Here is a 20399-nt window from a genome sequence, read left to right as displayed (position 1 = left end):
CAGGCGGATTCTTTACTGCTGAGCCACCAGGGAAGCCCTCTTCATCATATTAAAGCTTCCTAATTCCTTTAGCTTTCATTTTTGCTGTAACCATGTTGTTAAAAATAATGTGGTATGTTCTTCTTTTTCCCATTTCTTTAAAATTGTGAAATATATACATGCAGAAGAAGATATATTGTATATGTGTATATTTTAAAGAATAATAAATAAAATAAACACGTGTATAACTCCACCCAGTATAAGAAGACAGAGCATTGTCAGAACCATCCAAGTCTTCCCAGATAGCATCTTCTTCTTTCCTTATCAGCCATGATAAGTATCTTAGTTCCCCGAGATCAGACCCATGACCCCTGCGTTGCAAATGCAGAATCTTAACCACTGGATCACCAGGGAAGTCCATACCTTGTGATTTTAATGTATATACCCCAGATTATTAATGTTTGAAATAATTTTTTTTCATGTTTACTAGCTATTTGTGTTTCTTTTATAAAATGCCTGGATAATTATTTTGCTTATTGAATAATTTGTTTTCTTACTAATTGGCAAAAATTTCCTTATATATTCTGGATACTTATTAGCAATTATGTATTACTAATATCTTCTTCCAATTTGTTCAGTTTTTTTTTCACTCTTTGTGATCTTTTAGTGAATGGTTCTTAGTTTTAAAGTAATAAAATTTATCTTTTATGCTTAATACTTTCTGAGTCGTATTTTTTAAATCCTTCTCTAACGTCAGATCATCAAAACGTTCTATATTTTCTACTAGTAAAGTTTTACAGTTTGCTTTAAAATCATTGACCTACTTGAAGTCAGAGGAGGGTATATGTGAGATGTGTTATGAAATAGGCATTCATTTTTATTTATCTGCCTGGAGAAGTTATTTTCCTGGCACCACATGTTGAACAGTCCATTCTTACTTGGCTGGTCTGCAGAGCCCATTTTTGTCGTTTGCGTTTGCATCAGTATTCACAGATTGCTGTCTAGACTTCCACTGCCCTGTCAGTCTGTCCTTGTCCGAGTAACTCACAGTCTCAGTTACTACAGATTTGTAAGTCTTGTTGTGTAGCAAGGCAAGTCCTGCCTAATTCTTCAGGAGCATCTTGGCTGCTTCTGGTCCTTTGTCTTCCACACAAATTTTAGAATCAGCTTCTCAAGTTCCACATAAAACCCTACTGAATTTTTTATTGAAATGACACTGAATCTGTAGATCAATTAAGGGTGAATTGACATCTTTGCAACACTGACCCTGTTTCTTCATCTCATGGTATTTTTCTCTTGATTTAGGTCTTCTTGAATGTCTTTTGACTGTTATACTTTCCTGTATGTCTTTTGTTACATATATTCCTAGGTACCTTTCTTAGAAGTGACTTTTATAGTTCTAGTGTATAAAATTGCAGATGACTTTTATAGTGATCTTTTCCAAGCATCCTTGCTCATTTTTCTTATTAGTTTGGTGGATTTTCTGAATGGATAATACTATCTGCAAGTAATGGCAGTTTTATTTCTTCCTCATCCTTATACCTTTTATTTCTTTTTTTTTGTTATCTTATTCTGCTGACTAGGTCTTCCAGTTCAGTATTGGATGAAAGTAACAATGGTAGGCATCCTTGTCTTGAAACTGATTTTGAAATGTTTTATGTATTTTACCCTTGAGCATATATTGCAGAATGTTAGTTTGGGTTTTATTTTATTTTGTGTTTTTCTTTCCTGTATACTTTGTTCAGTTTTTTTTTTTTTTTAGTCAGTGCGGGGAGGAGGAGGAGTGTCGTTTGTTTCTTTGTTAACAAACAAAAAAATAAATTCCTTGCCAAGTCTACCACAAATATGCATTATATTTTAACAAATGCTTTTATTTTACATCGACTGAGTTGATAATATTTGAGTTGTGGCTCCCGGACTCCAGAGCACAGGCTCAGTAGTTGTAGTACACGGGCCTACGGCATGTGGAATCTTCCTGAATCAGGGGTTGAACCTGTGTCTCCTGCCTCCACAGGTGGATTCTTTACCACTGAGCCACCAGGGAAGCCCAACAGTTAAGCTTTTGATACAGAGTTGAAGCTGGGAAAGATCTGGAAAGTAGGAGATGATCTGAAGAGGGCATGTCTACATGGAATTTAGTAGTAAGAGGCCAGGAGCAGAGCTAACCAGCAGGAAATCCTGTCTCTCCCGAGGAGAAGCTGAAAATACACTTTAAGTTTTTACTTAGAATAAGCCATAAATTTTATGTTTTTATTATGTTTTTTGTCTATCAGTTTAAATCGACATCAAATAAGAACGTGTCTGTAGTAGGATGGATGGTGATGATGGCTGATGACCCAGAACATCCGGATCTCTTCTTGCTTACTGACTCTGAGAAAGGTGAATCATTGAAATAATTAGGGGTTACTATACAGCTTTAGATAACCCAAATTTTAGTTTAACTGGAATCTTCAACTGGGGGCATTGCTTATATTGTTTCACCTCTTGGGAATATTTCTGTCATGTGATGTATACTAATTATGCCAATATTTTTAGATATCAGTATCTATTAATTGCTTCTTTAATAAGCTTATTTGCTTTGCTACATGGGCAAAAGCTTGAAGAGCTAATAATCAAGAAAGGAAGGAGGGAATTTAGGAATCTATAAACCACTGTTACTTTAAAATCTCAGATTTACAATATGCAATACCCCTTCATTTATATCTTGAATAAATTGTTAAGTTCTGAATGTGGCAAAAGTTTTTCTTTAAGTGGTTTGTGTTCCATTATTTTTAATTAAATTAATTGGTTATTTGACTCAAACCACTTTCCAGATAAGTATAATTTCAATTATAATGCTTTGGTTATAATATGTATTAGAGAAGGAAATGGCAACCCACTCCAGTATTCTTGCCTAGAGAATCCTGTGGACAGAGGAGCCTGGTGGGCTGCTGTCCATAGGGTGGCACAGAGTCAGACACCACTGAAGCAACTTAGCATGCATGCATGCGCTAGAGAAAGAAATGGCAACCCACTCCAGTATTCTTGCCTGGAGAATCCCAGGGACGGAGGAACCTGGTGGGCTGCTGTCTGTGGGGTCACACAGAGTTGGACACAACTGAAGCAACTTAGCTGTATAATGTGTAGTGTCATTTATGAGTAACATTATTGCCTGTTAACCACAGGAGTTTTTAGAATGGATGAGAGAGGTTGGAGGGTGGGCTGTGCAGAATCAAGTCATGTGTCTCCTTACCCTGCTTGTGTGTGTCGTGGGGACCTCAGTGGTCATCAGAACAGATCCTCACATGATTGTAGCTCTTGCTATATAACATCTGCCCAGAACCTTCCACTTCGGCAACTCACTACTAAAACAATACTATATTACCTTTTATTGACTATAAAGTTATACTCTTGACTTCTGTTTCTTTAGAACGTATATCAACAGATATTCTGCTTTTAGGATGTTGTGGTATTTAGAGTAAAAATTTAAGAAAACATGCAGAAAAAATAACAGCATGATGTCACATTTTGAGGTGAAATAGACTGATTTACAGAGTAAGGAGTTTCTACTCAACATTCTCAATTCAGCCTCCACCGTGCCAACCCCAAAGACATTCATTATTTATAAAAGTACATTTTAAAAGGAGATAATTTTCATAGGATTTAGTTAACAAATTCTGTTTTCCTTTGATTCCTTGTGTCCGACTCTCTGCAACCCCATAGACTATAGCCTGCCAGGCTCCTCTGTCCATGAAATTCTCTAGCAAGAATAGTGGAGTGGGTATCCGTTTCCTTCTCCAAGGGAATCATTGATTCCTTAGTGTACTTGATAGAACTACTTCTGAGTACACGGTTTTTATGAAATCTATACTGACAGCCTTTTTCAGGAAGAAGAGTAGATAAATGGCCACTGTGGCCAGCTTGTCAGATACTCCTGCTATTTAGGTTGATCTCATGTTTGATCTGGGTTCAACAAGCAAAAAATGTTACTTGAATAATTTAAAAACATATGGTGAAGAGAACTTTTGCTTCTGAAAATGAGTAAGTCTTTGATTGTTAAAATCTCAAAGAAGAGCTGAATAAAGCCTACATATAGATCAGATAAGGCTCTTGAATCACTGGATGCAGTTATAAAGGAAGGAGTAGAAGTCAGTAGGAACTGGGAAATAAGAACAACTCGGGTCATTGAGAAGGAGAACTAAGCCCAACTTAGGGCAGCCTATACTACATGAATCCCTTCTTTTCTTAATTTATTACCTTAATACATATAAATGTGTAAAAAATACTCTTATCGTGTATCAGTTTTTGATTAGTCAACGTAAGGTCTAAATGGTTTTTCCTAGTAACTCAGATGGTAAAGAATCTGCCTGCCAATGTGGGAGACCCAGGTTTGATCCCTGGATCAGGAAGATCCCCTGGAGAAAGGGAATAACAACCCACTCCAGTATTCTTGCCTGGAGAATTCCATGGACAGAGGAGCCTGGTAGGCTACGGTCCTTGGGGTCACAGAGTTGTATGAGACTGAATGACTAACACTTTCACTTTCAAGGTCTAAATATATACATCACAAATGAATTTCTAATTTTCTAAAAGAGAAAAAGGTGCTTTCTCAGATTTTTCACATAAGCCCTTACTAGACCTAGGAACTTCTCTAATAATTTTGACAAATGTAAGTAAAAACTAAAAGTATAGGTTATATTGATGTTAGCTGATTAATCCTTAATCACATTAAATAGCTAATGTTTAAGTGTTAAACATGTTAGAACATTTTGGCCTATAAAAATTTAGTCTTAGCATCTATTACTGTTTAAGTCATCTAAATAGTGCTGAGAACTGATATTCTGTGCTCTCATCCATGCATACAAATTTAGAGAAGCCAAACAATTGTTTTATTTAGGTATACTTTAAAGATCATGTACGGAGAGGCAATGGCACCCCACTCCAGCACTCTTGCCTGGAAAATCCCATGGATGGAGGAGCCTGGTAGGCTGCGGTCCATGGGGTCGCTAAGAGTTGGACACAACTGAGTGACTTCACTTCCACTTTTCACTTTCATGCATTAGAGAAGGAAATGGCAACCCACTCCAGTGTTCTTGCCTGGAGACTCCTAGGGATGGTGGAGCCTGGTGGGCTGCCATCTATAGGGTCGCACAGAGTCGGACACGACTGAAGCTACTTAGCAGGAGCAGCAAAGAAAACAAAATACTTCTCTTCGAATTGATGAATAGCAAAACAGTGACTTTCTGAATAAATTATAGCTTGTGAATGTAGCATATGGAACTCTGTATTGGAAAATCAGGTGATAGAGAAATAAACAGACTGAAACTGAGAACTCTCATCAATTTTTGTTGTTTTCCCCTTGTTTTTAATAATGTTAGGAAATTCGTACAAGTTTCAAGCAGGCAGTAGGATGAATGCAATGCTGTGGTTTAAGCATTTGAGTGCAGCCTGCCAAAGCAACAAACAACAGGTAAGCATTTCTCTTCATCCTCAGAAGAGTCCATAAACTGGGAATGTATTTAAAAGAGCTGGAAAGAGAAGTACGTGCACTAATATTTGGAATGAAGTAGAAAAACTGTATTGTTTATGTTCTTTTTTTGTTGACCACAGTCAGCAAGACGTGAGGTCCACATTTTAGTGAGGGAGATGGGCCACAAACAAGTGAACAAATAACAGCATTTCAAAAAGTAAAAACTATGAAGGCAGCAAAATAGAATTAGGTGATATGGAAGGATAGGAGTAAAGTCAACTTTAAATAAATTAAGAGCAAACAGCGGAAGTGTCCCTAAGGAAATGACAGTGATGTGAATGACAGGAAGGAAGGGCCACATGAAGTAAGGGAGAACAGAGTTCTGGTGAAAGGAAGGGAAGTGCAGAGACCCTGAAGGTGAAACAGGCTTTAAGGTGTTCAAAATAGGGAGATGTAGCCTGTGTCAGAAGAATGGGAATGAGAGGCAAGGAAACGTAGCTTCAGAGGTTAAAAATTTGATGGTACCTTGCCAAAAATTATTCTGATGCATCTCTATTTGTTCTGTTGACAATTTTATGTGGGTTCCTATGCTTGCAGTGAAACCCAAGCATAGGAACTTTTTCCTTGTTTTTATTTTACTGAAACAAAGATGGTCTACTCAAAGAGGTCTATGATGGTCTAACTCGGCTGCAAAGAGGTGTGAATCCATAGTGGTGTTTTCCCCAAATCCTGCTGCCGACTTAAAGTTGAACAATGAATTGGTAGGGCAGACATAAATATAACTAGAGTTAAAAGTTACTACACTATTTTTGGCCAGTTTTTAGTTGAAAAGTTTATTGCCTGTAGGTACTGAAATACAGAAGTATAAGGTAAATATTATCAGTAGCTAATTTTGAATTATATAATACATTGTAGAAGTTAATAAAGCTTATAAATGTGTTTTTTACCATGTGCTATCAGGACCTAAGTTATAACCGCTTTTTTGGTATAGGAAGAAACTAAGGCTTAAAAATGCTAATAAATGACCTCTACAGGGTCAAACAAATAAAAAAAGTAAAACAAACAAAATTTTTAAATGGTGGACCTAAGACACAAAGTTTGTCTTCATTCTGTAGATGCATTCTTCTTAAATATTGTTGGAATGGGCTTTGTTCTTTTATAATTTTTGTTTTAAAAATAATAAAGCAAAAATTACATCCTTGCCCTTGTCAAATTAGTGTCTGGGACAGGATGAAGGAAACAGACCTTCTTTTGCCTAAACCAGGTTCTTCAGGATTCAGTTGCATGCATACATTTTCTTTAAATGTGGCCTTAAAGTATTGTATCATTTTTTTTAATCTGAAGATTTCAAGATTAATCTAGAGAGTATATGCATACCAGCATAGAGATTCAGTTACTGTATTAGTGGATCTTCCTGCTAAAAAGGTTAACCAGATGTGTATAAATGGTTGTTTTGTTTTTTCAGTTTGTTTGTTGCTATACTTAGAGGAACGAGAGAAGTAGCAGATTTATAAATTGAAGCCATTAAATTTGAAAACTTTCAGTAGAAGACTGTAACTCAAATACAACATCTTAAACCATTGTCAGGCAACTTAGGAGGAAATGAAAATTTTACCTTATTTAAATATGGATTTCTTATAACCAGACCCAAGAATTTATACTTTAAGTACTCGTCCATTCATACTGTATTTTATTTATAATTCACTTACGATTACATAATCAAATAATTTTTCATTCAGAAGCTGACATGTGTAAGAGATTAATCTTTTTTTTAGTGTCCTAGGTTTTCAGGAAAAGGTTGTTAAAGAACTGTTAACCTCTTTCTAACTTCCCTTGTGGGCCAGTGGTTAAGACTCCGTGCTCCCAGTGCAGGGGACCCGGGTTTGAACCCTAGTCAGGGAACCAGATTCCATATGCCTCAGCTAAGAGTCTGCATGCCACAACTAAAAAAAGAGAGAGAGAACTGTTAAACTCTTTTAAAGGACACAGCAGTGACTACTGATACATGAATATCTCTTCCAGCACAGCTTTGGAAAACTGGTAGTAAAAGTTAAGAGCATTTTTTTTAACACGGCAAAACCCTCTTTAGTCCTTAACTAGATGACCCATCAACTAATTTTTAAAAACAAAATATATTTATATTTCTAAGAATTATTGTTGAATTTTAGACTTGAAATCAAGTTAAATTTGATCCAGTCTATTAGCATCTAACTGTTATATAACCTGTCGATTTTTCAGAGCCACAAAGTGTCAGATTAGAATTTATCTAGTGATGAGTTTTATTCTTTTTTACTCATTTCATGATGATTTCACAAAGAAATTCTTAGTAATGTCTGTTATAAAATTATGCTGATTTTAAAATATACACGTAGAAGTTCATTGTAATACATATAATGAGGAAATAAATGATGACAGGTGTGTCTGGAATCTCACACCTACTAGAGCCATACTTACTCTTTCCTCGTTCATTCATTTATTCACTCAGCGAATGTCTACTGAGCTCCCCTGTGTTAGACAAGAAAGGTATTGTCTCTGCCCATTTTACCATCCACATTTCAATTTACTGGAAAGGATATTAACTTACTTCAGTGGTTTTCCTCTCAAAAATGTTCTAGTATATTTTATCCATTATTCGTAAACAATTACAGTACCTTTTATCAAATTCCTTTGGGCTTACTTAAAATGACAAGGGAAGATAAGAAATAGTACTTTGAAGAACACCTTTCAAATACTGTCAGTTTGTAATGCTTGTATTTTTTAGGTTCCTACAAACTTGATGACTTTTGAGTAAAAACGTGATAAAGAACAAGGTGAACTGTTACCCTAAGTGAAAGCAAGGACCTGATGAAAGAGTGCCAGCTACAAACCAATCCTGTGCCAGGCAGAGCCCAGAGGCTCCATCTCAGCCTCTGGAGTCCTGAACCAAAAAAGCACTAATTTCAGGGAACGAAGTGAGATATTCCCAGGGAACACATCAGAGCTGTAAAACAAACTGCCGTGGACCATGCTTCTTATCTCTGAACTGACCTGTGGAAACCACTGCCTTAATAGAATGAAAGGAAAACCACCACGAAACACCAAATAGTGCGTGTGAATCTCCTGGCGGTGCTGTGCTTGGGATAGATCGTAGCCAATTTGCATTTCTTTTAACTTTGTACTAATTTTGGAGGGGGGAATCGCCTTTTTTTAGATACACTTTAAAAGGAAAAACATATTTCTTATGGGTCACATCAGGAGCTGGTTTTGAACTGAAGTGTGAAGATGTTTCAGCTTAGTAGGGTTCTACCAGCCGCCTCGCCAAAAGGTTTGCTTAAGCCTCCATGAGTCAGCGGCCTCAACGCGCTTTCTCACAGCAAGAGTGTAGGAATTAGAAATGTTAATAATGTGAGTTGTTGTGGTTTGTTTGGGACTGGGGTGGGTTGGGGGTTGTTTTGTTTTGGATAGGGGAGATTTTTTTTTTTAACACTAAACTTCTGAAATTTGGTACTGTATGGGGTATATTATTTCCTGCTGGAGGTATAAAGGCTGAGTGTTCACATGCCAGACACTTTTTTCAAGTGGGCTCCAGAAAACATGGTTGTTTTTAACTGGGTTTAAAGTTTGGCCTTCTATATGAATTCATTGTTGGACCACAGATCTGCTTAGTAGAGAACTGTAATCCCAACCTAAACTTTTCTAAGAAGATTTTACAATAACTACTGTTTTCAAGTTTAAGTGGAATATCCCTTCTGTCACTCACAGGTGATTTTTATCATCAAGGGTGATGTATCAATATTTTATTAGGATATTTTCTTTTACAGTGTTAAATGTGCACAATGCCAGTTTTTTTTTTATTATTTTCATTATTTTTGTTCAATATGAGATTCAGGATCACATTTGTTTAAAAGAGAACCTACATGTGTTTGTATGCATGTCTGTATTTTATTATAAGGGATACAGAATAATTTTCAAAGGGAAAAGGTGAAAGATTGAGAGGCTGGAAATTTTGAGTATCAAAACTTTCCTTCCTACTTAACTTTCCTTTATCACAAACATTTTTCTCAAAATTTACTATAGGTCCTTACCATGAAACCATATTTTGTTAATAGTTGATCAAGAGAGTTTTGTGAGAGCTCTTTTATGCAATAATGCATTTAACTTCCAAAATAAATGTTGAGTTTTAAAAAAGGAGGAAAAAAAAAAGTTTGAAGGTGAAATGCCTTAGAGTTTTAACCAAAAAAAAAAAAGGGCACTTGAACAAAGGCTGTGTGTTGGATGTTGTAAACTCATGAGGCAGCATGAATTTCGCCTATGGCCCAGAGTAAGAAGTGCTTTTTGACTGATAACTTCTAATAGATTTCTATTACTTTGGGCCTCACATAAAAACTCTCAGATTGTATTCTAGGGGAAATTTATCCTTTTCCTTTTTAATCATAAGTATTTTATCCTTGAATCCATGAAACTTATATAGAAAATATTGCTTGTTAGAATAATTAACTAAAAGTATATCCATTTGAAAGTAGAAGAGCTTTCTCAGATTGCTAAATTTTTAAATTTTGTTTTCTGTTTGAAAAGTATATCAAGAATTCAGATACTTTTCTCATATAGTACAGTTAGAAATACCATTATTTCTTGTTTTGTGGGAAATGACATGAGCTGGCGAGGACAAAAACGTGGCTGAGACCTCCCAGCACGGCCCACGCTGGGCATGGAGAAGACCCCGTCTGCATAACCAGCATAGCAGTATTACTCTGAGACCTTGCACATCTGACTTTTGTTTTAATTTTCTTAACTTGTTTATTTCTCTTCAGAAATAAGTGTTTTTAACAGTGTATGTGCTTTTTAAAACACATTGTGGATGAGAACCCTGTGGATTTTTTATTACCTTGTCTGTTTGTCATAAATAAGCTAAAGTAGATTAAGTAGTAGGCTAACCATATTGCTGATGGGCAGCTGGAAGTCAGAGCCCGGCAGCACACAGTTTTGCCAAAGAGAGAGCTCAACTGGAAGACGTGTTTGATGTTTTCAGCGCTAAGCACAAGGCTGCTTGTGCAGGTGAGAACAGTGTTCAGATTTGATGACTAGACCACACGTAGATTTGTGGCCTCCGACTGACTAAAACTCTGAACTGTGCAACGGAAGTCACCATTGTTTTCTTGTCTTCAGATTTGTCCATTCAAAAGCTTGCTCATTGCTTTTTAAGGCTACTTTAGCATTTGAAGCAAAGAGAAGACCAGTGAGAGAAGTGAATTAAAATAGTGTGGGTGAATTTTTGATCTTATAATTCACCAAATGAAACCTAATAATAATTCAAGCAAAAATAAATACTACAATATTAAATATTTAGGCATCGTGTTAGTGAGAAGATGAAATTTTTCTCCTCTTACTAGGCCTACCCTTAATAAATTTGTAAACTAGCGCCTCACAAGCTTGAAATTTTCATCAATATTAAGCCCATTTTTTTCTCTCTGAGTCAAGAAAAACTCATTGGAAATTCCATTATAATTTAAATTTAAGCTAGTTTTTGATAAGCATAATGACTGGTATATTATCCAGCCTGGTACAGCAGTATAATACCAACCAAAATACAATTTGAGGCACATCTCATTTAACTGTTTAAACATGGAAGCTTATTTTTCATGCAAAAGTAACCTCTAACAGTTTTTAAAATGCAACTATAAAAATAACTATGATGACATTGAGGAGCTCTGATTTTGGTCTCATGCCCCCTCTGTGTGTGAGTTCTCCTTATTTTTTTCAGAGACATTATTTTTTACCATAACCTCCAAACTGTAAAAATTAAAAAGAACCAATCAAACACACCTTCCTATTACATTTCCTTCACTGTGTAAATATTATTTGTGTAAACATTACGAAAAGGGATCCAAACAATTTGAGTCTGAGTATTTTTTTTTCCTCCCCAGGCATATGCTTCAATGATAAATGTTTTCCTGTGCGGAAAATGCCATATGACTGTTGTGCTACCTTCTGTATGGACTGTTTTGGTATTGTATCTTTCTGTATGTCAAGAACTTAGGGTGTTTGTAGCTGCAGAGTTTCTGTAAGTGGCTTTATTCCTCTTCTAGAAGGTTTATAAAGGAGCCCAATGTGCACTGTTAACAGAAGGGAAAAATGTTTACAGTCTCTAGTGTATACACCTTGTATGTTAGTTGAAACCAGGGCCCGCCAAGAGCAGCCTGGCCTATTGCTCTCTTAGGATTACTAGAATTCACTTGGCCAAATGATTTGAGCAGAAGTCTTTTTTTCTTTTTAGGTTAAATCTGTAGTTATAGATGACTTTACTGCTAAAAACAAAACTGCAAGACTTGGTATTAGTTTAAAAATCAATAATAGTAGATTTAACCCATTAACTATCCACTCTTGATTTCCTTCCCATTTTCTGAGACATGGTCCTTTTCAATGTTCTTTTAAACCACCGTATTATCTTTTTTTGCAAACAAGAGGTACCAGTATTGTTAACAGAGGATAATATCAGTTTTTTAAAAAATCGTCTGCCTCAAAGGCTTTTGAAATAATTGGATCCCTTTTTGAAAATGAAAATGAATTTGATTGTGTCCTGGTGGAACAATAGTACTGCTGGTGCATGAATAGATCACGTGATACAAAGCAAGTGGTGAGGTTTGTCTGACTTCTTCAGTGATCTTTTAGGGTTTGCTTTTATTTTCTGTCTCTCTTTTATATTATTTCTTTCAAGCATAGTAAATGTATAATTTTACAGCTAGAGTAGTATTCTGTTTTCTTGTAACAAACATTGTTATTTAACACATTGATGATAATAATTTTCTGTGTGAAGTTAACCTTTTTTGGTTTTGCTTCCTTAAAAATGGCTTGTGTCTAAGGTGACTTGTTTTGGTTTTTTTTCCCCCTATTTAGAGGATTCTGACAAAAGAGATCTGTGTGAGCAAACTTTTAAGCTTTCTGAAAGCTATTTCATTACACTGGTATCTCCAGTTGTAGTGTGGGGAAAATTTGCTCAGTGCCTTATCAATTTGAAGACCAACTTTAGGGCATCGAGTGTGACAATAATCATTTGTCCTCTTACTCCTCTTATTTCAGGAGCGTGTGCTATTCCTCTCTCCACCAGCTTACTCTTGCTCACAGCAAGTCTAAGAAAATGCGTGCGGATCGCTCTAGGTTATTGTAGCATTCCTCCTTGGCTCTGAGTCTTTTCTGACAAGCTCCTTCCCGGCTCCTCTCCTTCCAGGGTAGAAGATTAAAAATAAACCCTCCAAATCAGCCTTTAGATGAACACGCCTAAGAGCAACTTTGAAGAACATCCATCCAGCTGAGTTTATTTTTATTTTGTGTTGTTGAAATTGTTGTTTTGAGCATAGATTTAATTATCAGTCCTTTCAGAAAATCCTTAAAAGAATACAGTACAGCCAGAAAGATTTGTTTGGGTTCTATAAAAGCTACTAAAATCCTGAAATGAGAGTTCCTTTGCCCAGAAGTGAGATTTAGTTCAGTACATTCTTACAGTTAAACAGGACTCAGAACAACAAGCGGTGCTTCACTTACTGGTTAGTGTTTACTTGAAGATACTGTCAGGAGAGTGAAAACGACGACAAGGTATAAATTAAAGAGAAGTTGAGAGACTAAGCTAGCTTTCTCAGTGAAAACAAAGTGCGGAAGTACTTTGCTTCTCTGTGATTACTGCAAGATCTGGAGATACTGTTGTTCAGCTGAGTCAAAATGTTTTGTAAAGGGCTAGTATGTTCTAGAGGAGGCAAGTAAATTTAGTCTTTAAAGCCAAATGAAGAGATTAACTGGTCCTTGAAGGTTATTAGTAGGATTTAAAGTTTGATTCTAGTCATTTGGACTGCAAAGTGGTGATGGGATTAATACATAATGAAAGGAATGCTTTGGGATTGAGCTTTTTTTTTTTAAATAGACAAGTAGAAAATTTCATAATTAGCTATGCGTTAGATACCAGGTAACAAATTTCAATTTTCCCATGAAGATATCACCTATTAAAACTATTCACAGAAGATAGTCCAATAATTATTGACTTACTAAATCTGACAGAGTAGCTGATAATAAGTCACCAGACTCAAGAGTTTCTTCACCTTGATTATTGACAGATCCATTGTTTTACAGCTGACCAAAGTATGTATGTGTGGGGAGGGGGTAGGGAACTCATTCACAGTGTAATCTAAAGGAGATAAAGGCATCTGTGGGGATGAATATCCAATAATGATAATATACAGGAAAACACAAGCCATTTTTACTCTCCTTCATCCCGGTTAACTTGAGGTACTAAAGATGAAGTACTCATTTGCACTATGACCTCCTGGAGTGACGTGCAGCTTGGTTCCTCTCTCACTTTTGATTTCTGTTTAATATGCAAATGTGAGCGTGAGATCTTAAGTGTGTTTGCATAAGCTAACTTGAATTTAAGTACAGTTTTCTGAAATATTTCTATTGGAATAAATTACTTAAAAATATAGGTTGTGTGGAAATAATTTGTTTCTATAGTTACATTTTTATCATTAACTTTTAAAGAAATGCTTTAAGTTAATTTTTTTCCCCCCACTCTTTCTAGAATAGCTGACTAGGATTTTGTTGGTACAGGGAAGCTTCTGTCTGGGTAAACTTCAGCTGCTCTTCTCTAGCCCAGAGCGAGGATGTGCGGCATGCTGACAGATGGGGCCTTGGGGAAAAGAGGTCAAGGGTATAATGTTTCCGACATTATCTCCCCACCCCAAGTATGTTATATGAGCAGTCTCCATAGAGGCTCTCTTTGCTAATACTGTAGTTCATAAATTCCAAACCATGACACTTTCACTTCTCACCATTTCTGAGAGCAGAATCCGCCATCCAGCCTCGGGAGCCTTAAATCAGAAGAAGTACCGAAATATATGTGTTGAAGTCTCCTGTACGTTATCAGCTGGGGTGTTTGCTCTGCCCTTTCTTAGAATTCCATGAGTTTGCTTCTAAGAAGCCTGGGAAACCTCCAGACGGGACTGAATGCCCAGGGTTTGGGCAAACCATAACCCAATTTTGAACTATTTTCTCACTTTTTTGATGGCTTTTGAAATTTTTCACTGACACTGTGCTAGAACCAAAAGAGAGTGCCTGTTCTCTTCTGGGCTGAGCCTGTCCTTGCCTCACACAGCACCCCGTTCTCCGTGTGTGCATGCTGAGTTTCCGGGTTCCCTCCTCGTTTCGTTAGTGGTTGCTCCCTGAGCCAGTACCACGTTCTCTTCATTCCTGGATAGCTGTGTCAGTCTTGATGTCTGGTGACGTAATTGCATTGTTCTTCAAATTCGCCGTGGCTCCTTGTGACTTTTTCATCCTCCCTATGAATTCTATAATCAGTGTGTCAGGTTCAGCGAAAACACTGTGAATATTTTTATTGGATTTGTTTTGAATTTGTAGATTAATTTGAGAATTAACAGTTTGAAAAGCTTACTCATCTCATCTATGAATATGAACTCTCTGTTTTATTTAGGGTTTTTAATGTCCCTCAATAAAGTTTCATAGTTTTCTCCCTCCTAGTTTCATACCTCTTTTATTAGTTTATTCCTAGGTAAACTAGTTTTTGTTTCTGCTATGAGTTATCTTTCTGTAGGAATGCTATTTTTATGTTGACACTTAACATCCAGCAACCTTATTGAAATCCCTTATCTAATTCTAATAGTTTGTCCAGTATGATTCCATTGTCACGTTAGCTGAAATAAGGTAATAGATTGTGAGAAAATATTTGGAGTTTATAAAACAAAGGATTCATATCAAGAATATACATGGATTGGATTTTTTTGCAAATTATTAAGAAAATGTATTCAGTAGAGAAATGTGCTAAAGGGTGTGGATAAACAGTTTATAGAAGGAGGCGTATGTGGCTAATCTATGAAAAGGTGTTCAACCTCAGTTAGTAGAGAATTTCAAAGTAAATCATGGAAGAGCTGTCTCATTGAACCTATCAAATTGGTAAGGCAGTGCCAAAGAGCATCTGGGCAATATTACAGAGATTGTGTATGTATACAGAGCATAAGAATTCAGAATTCCGGCACTGGACCACTTATTAGCTGCGTGATCTTGAGAAAGTGACTTAACCTTCTTCCTCGGTTTCCTCTTCTGTAAAATGATCACAGCGACAAGCGCACCTCAGAGAGTTGTGCGGCTCACCTTAGCTCATGTCTCTAAAACCCCATGAGCAGAGCCAGCACTAGGAAGAACTGTCAGTGTTAGGGAGAGTTGGAATCAGTTATAGAGAGTGGGATTAGAGGTGAAGGGGAGAATAAGGAAGAGGTATTTGCCTAGTTAAGTCATAGTGAACTGAGAAGTATCTTATAAACCTTAGTAAACTAAATGAAGAAATAAACCAGGTATATTCATTATAGACAAACTGGCAAGTAGAGAAAAACCTAAAGGAAAGCCACCTAAAAAAAGAACCCTACTTTATCATTGTTGATTATTAAGATCTGTATTTCACCCACCTGTTGCGTGTTCAATGATGACTTCTGAACACCACCCCCCAAACTGCCTAAATCAGAATATGAGGACAGTGCCTGGTGCACACTGAACTTTGAATTCATTTTGGTCTGATTTGCCCATAGCCCAGGCTCAAGCGAAAATAACAGTTATTGAATTTGCTTTGTTATTGCATAACTGTCAAAACCAAGTTGTTCATACAGTTAAGGTTTGGAAACTGTTAACATTTATATTGAGCTGTTGCAGAAGAAAGACAAGTTGCTGTTTTTTATTGACAGAAACTATTCTGAGATTTTAACATGAAAACGGAATCCTTTTCCATTAGGCATGGAAGAAAAACCTGGAGATTCACCATGAGTTTCTTACTTCTCAAGCAGTTATCAGTAAGTACAAACAATAAGTACAATCAGTGAACCTCTATTGACCACTGAGTTCTACAGTAGCCATGTTTTATGACCTTGTGCAACCTCAATGATGTGTTAGCAAATCTTAACCACACAAATACAGGATTGGGATTTCTATGTTGAAAGAGATTAAATGACTGTACTTTGGGTTGTGGTCATATCTACCTGGATCTTTGGTATAGACAGCCTACAAAAAAGTTGAGAGAGTATGACCTGATGCAGTTTGAATTGAAACCTTTGATTCTAGCCTAACTTGCTGTGACATAACTAATTACGTTCTGTGTCTCATTCTAAATCAAGATAATTCATGAACTTACTTGGGTGACAAATTTTCTGTGATTCCTTAGTTTTACTAAATTAAAATTCCCGGACTCTTAAAGGAAGAGTCATTTCTGGTTCCATGTTTCTCCTTTAAGAAGAGGCTTGTTTTCCTGTTTCCTCTTTGGTTAAAATCTTCCATGGATGCCTTTTGTTCTTTGAGCTCACTTCCAGCAGGAGGGCCTTCTGCTCTAAAGGGACTCTCACAGAGGGCCGTCAGACGTCTGATGATAACTTGACATTTTCTGTTGGCAGTTCAAGCTCAAGTACCTGCCATCCAAACTGTGAAAAAGGAAAAGGACAGTGACAGAATGTATTAAATGATGAAAGTGTCTTATAACAGTGAGCTGTGTGTTTTGAAGCGGTAAAGAGAACTTTTCATATTCTACATGAAATTAGAAACCTATCAGTATATACTCATTCCCAAAAGAGGTAATGAGCTGATTTTCAGCCTAATTTAAATAGTAGGAGTGGGTTATCTGTCATAGTGTCTAAAACAGATCATCTCTGTTTTTATACTTCTCAGTTCAGTTCAATCGCTCAGTTGTGTCCTACTCTTTGCGACCCCATGGGCTGCAGCACACCAGGCTTCCCTGTCCATCACCAAATCCTGGAGTTTACTCAAACTCATGTGCATTGAGTCAGTGATGCCATCCAACCATCTCATCCTCTGTCATCCCCTTCTCCTCCTGCCTTCCATCTTTCCCAGCATCAGAATCTTTTCAAATTAGTCAGTTCTTCACATCAGGTGGCCAAAGTATTGGAGTTTCAGTTTCAGCATCACTCCTTCCAATGAACACTCAGGACTGATCTCCTTTAGGATGGACTGATTGGATCGCCTTGCAGTCCAAGGGACTCTCAAGAGTCTTCTCCAACACCACAGTTCAAAAGCATCAATTCTTCGGCACTCAGCTTTCTTTATATAGTCCAATTCACACATCCATACATGACTAATGGAAAAGCCATAGCCTTGACTAGATGGACCTTTGTTGGCAAAGTAATGTCTCTGCTTTTCAATATGCTGTCTAGGTTGGTCATAATTTTCCTTCCAAGGAGTAAGCGTCTTTTAATTTCATGGCTGCAGTCACCATCTGCAGTGATTTTGGAGCCCCAAAGTAAACCCACTGTTTCCCCATCTATTTCCCATGAAGTGATGGGACCAGATGCCATGATCTTTGTTTTCTGAATGTTGAGCTTTAAGCCAACTTTTTGACTCTCCTCTTTCACTTTCATCAAGAAGCTCTTTAGTTCTTCTTCACTTTCTGTCATAAAGGGTGGTGTCATCTGCATACCTGAGGCTATTGATATTTCTCCCGGCAATTGTGATTCCAGCTTGTGCTTCCTCCAGCCCAGCGCTTCTCATGATGTACTCTGCATATAAGTTAAATAAGCAGAGTGACAATATACAGCGTTGATGTACTCCTTTTCCTATTTGGAACCAGTCTGTTGTTCCATGTCCAGTTCTAAGTGTTGCTTCCTGACCTGCATATAGGTTTCTCAAGAGGTAGCTCAGGTGATCTGGTATTCCCATCTCTTTCAGAATTTTCCACAGTTTATTGTGATCCACACAGTCAAAGGCTTTGGCATAGTCAATAAAGCAGAAAATAGATGTTTTTCTGGAACTCTCTTGCTTTTTCAGTGATCCAGCAAATGTTAGCAATTAGATTTCTGGTTCCTCTGCCTTTTCTAAAACCAGCTTGAACATCTGGAAGTTCACAGTTCATGTATTGCTGAAGCCTGGCTTGAAGAATTTTGCGCATTACTTTTACTAGCATGTGAGATGAGTGCAATTGTGCAGTAGTTTGAGCATTCTTTGGCATTGCCTTTCTTTGGGTCTGGAATGACAGTTTAACCTCTCATATTAACATTTTTTCCCCCTTACATATTTTGTCAGTTGTCTCACTTTTGGATGTCTACTCATTTACAGTATGTTGTCTTCCTTCATATTTGTTTAGATCAGTGATTCTCAACCTTGGCTGCAGTTCAGAATCATCCAAGGAACTTTTAAAAATTTCAAAGCCTGGACTACACACCAGACCAATCCCATATGCATGGGGGCAGTCGGGGTGGAGGGCACTAAGCCCCTCAGAAGACACGAATGTGTAGCCAGGGCTAAAACCAACATTTAGGTTGTTGGTCTCTAAACACCGCAGAGGCTTTAGGACAGTGGCTTTCAAACATCCAAAGGCATAAGAATCCCCTGGAGGGCTGGTTAAGACTTAAATTGCTGGGTCCCATCCCCCAGAGTTTCTGATTGAGCAGTTTTGGGGTGGGACCTAAAAATGTACAGTTCTTACAAGGTCCCAGGTGCTGCTGATGCTGCTGGTTTGCAGGGCATACGTTGAGAACCACTGGAAACGAGAAACTGGGTTAGGAGGGGAAGATGAGAGGATCCATCTTTGACGCACACTAGGCTGTGAGTGTGTAACTTCATGCTATGAATGTGGTGGACGGGGTGCTGTCCAGAGTGTGAGCATCTGTGCCAGGTGGTAAGAGGGCACGAAAGGAGAAGACAGCACCCCAAAACTCTGAGGAAGCTTGGGATGAGAGGGAGGAAGCCAAGCTTGTAGCTGGGCAGCCACAGGGTTCCCAGCAGCTGTGGCATGGCAGAGAGCCAAGGACTGAGGACGCTTCACGCATATTTGATCTCTGGCCCATCTCCTGTCCCTGCAGCTCAGTGCTGACCTCTGCAGAACTGGAGCAATAGCAGTGTTTTGACTGCTTGCAACAATATATTTACTCACAAAGCAGTTACTTCAGAACATCCAGGATACCCTTTTCCTCCCTCTAACAACAAAGTATTTTGAAGCAACAGGAAGAAAATTGTTCTGTATTTGAAAGCCTTCGGCAAGGTCATTTGCTCCAATGCGCCATAGTCCCTACACTCCCGATAGTCTTTTTTTTTTTTTTTAATATTTATTTGTTGGATGTGCTGGGTTTTTGTTGCTGTGTGCTGTGTGCAGGCTTTCTCTAGTTGCGGTGAGCAGGGGCTGCTCTTCATTGCTGAGTGACGGCTTCACGTGGCAGTGACTTCTCTTTTGTCAGAGCTCAGGCTCTCGGGTGCACGGGTTTCAGTAGTTGTGGTTCAGGGGCTTTAGTTGCCCCTCAGCATGTGTAATCTTTCCGGACCAGGGATCAAACCCATGTCCCTGCATTAGCAGGCGGATACTTAGCCACTGGACCACCAGGGAAGTATCCCCGTAGTCTTTTGACCTATTTTCTCCACTCATCTCTTTAGCAGCCTAAAACAGAAGGTCCCATTTTATGACAAGGAAGCTGGCCTGGAAGTAAAGCTGTCTCCAAGAATAGAGGGAAAAGATGGAAAGAACCTAGATCCTTAGTGATTCCCTTGTGCTGCTGAATTAACCCAACCCTGGCAGATTCCAACTTCTGAACTCCTTACAGATCGTGATCATCTTTTATTTTTAAGAGAAGAAAAGAGGGGAGAAAAGAAAGAAGACACAAAAGAATAGAGAAAAGAAAGACGGGATGGAAACAAAAAATGAGGAGGAAGGAGTGGAAAAGGCAGGCCACTTTTAAGACTCCTGTGTGCTGGTAAGGAATGATGGGGCTGCAAAAACATAATAGATTTCTTGCAAGATTTCTGCTTGTGCCACCACAATTTATTAATTTTTAGAAGTACAACCAGGAGGTATTAACAGTCTCAAAATAAGGGAGAGAAACACCTCTTCTTTATGTGGTGGTATTATTATTAAAGGGAGGATACAGGTTTGACACTGGGCGCCCCGGTGGATGGTGGAGCCCCATCAGCCTCTGCTCTTGCCCACAGCTAGAGTGCCCTGAGCCGCCTCTGC

The 20399-nt window shown here is 37.9% G+C and overlaps 1 protein-coding gene across 2 annotated transcripts in view; it reads left to right on the top strand.

The window, feature by feature from the left end:
- Window positions 1-14919, top strand: part of RALGPS2 (Ral GEF with PH domain and SH3 binding motif 2) — a 157361-nt gene extending 142442 nt beyond the window's left edge. The window contains exons 18-20 of one of the 2 annotated variants that reach the window (XM_040263899.1): window positions 2253-2358; window positions 5337-5428; window positions 8190-14919. In XM_040263899.1, coding sequence (XP_040119833.1) covers window positions 2253-2358; window positions 5337-5428; window positions 8190-8219 — 228 coding nt within the window. In that variant the 3' untranslated portion in view covers window positions 8220-14919. The remainder of the gene's footprint in view (window positions 1-2252; window positions 2359-5336; window positions 5429-8189) is intronic. The other variant, XM_040263900.1, reaches the window with a different exon arrangement.
- The last annotated feature ends 5480 nt before the right edge of the window (window positions 14920-20399 follow it).

This window comes from Oryx dammah, unplaced genomic scaffold, assembly GCF_014754425.2.
Source record: "Oryx dammah isolate SB20612 unplaced genomic scaffold, SCBI_Odam_1.1 HiC_scaffold_21, whole genome shotgun sequence".
Taxonomy (NCBI): domain Eukaryota; kingdom Metazoa; phylum Chordata; class Mammalia; order Artiodactyla; family Bovidae; genus Oryx; species Oryx dammah.
Note: the sequence above shows the minus strand (reverse complement) of the source record. Positions and strands in the feature narration are given on the sequence as shown.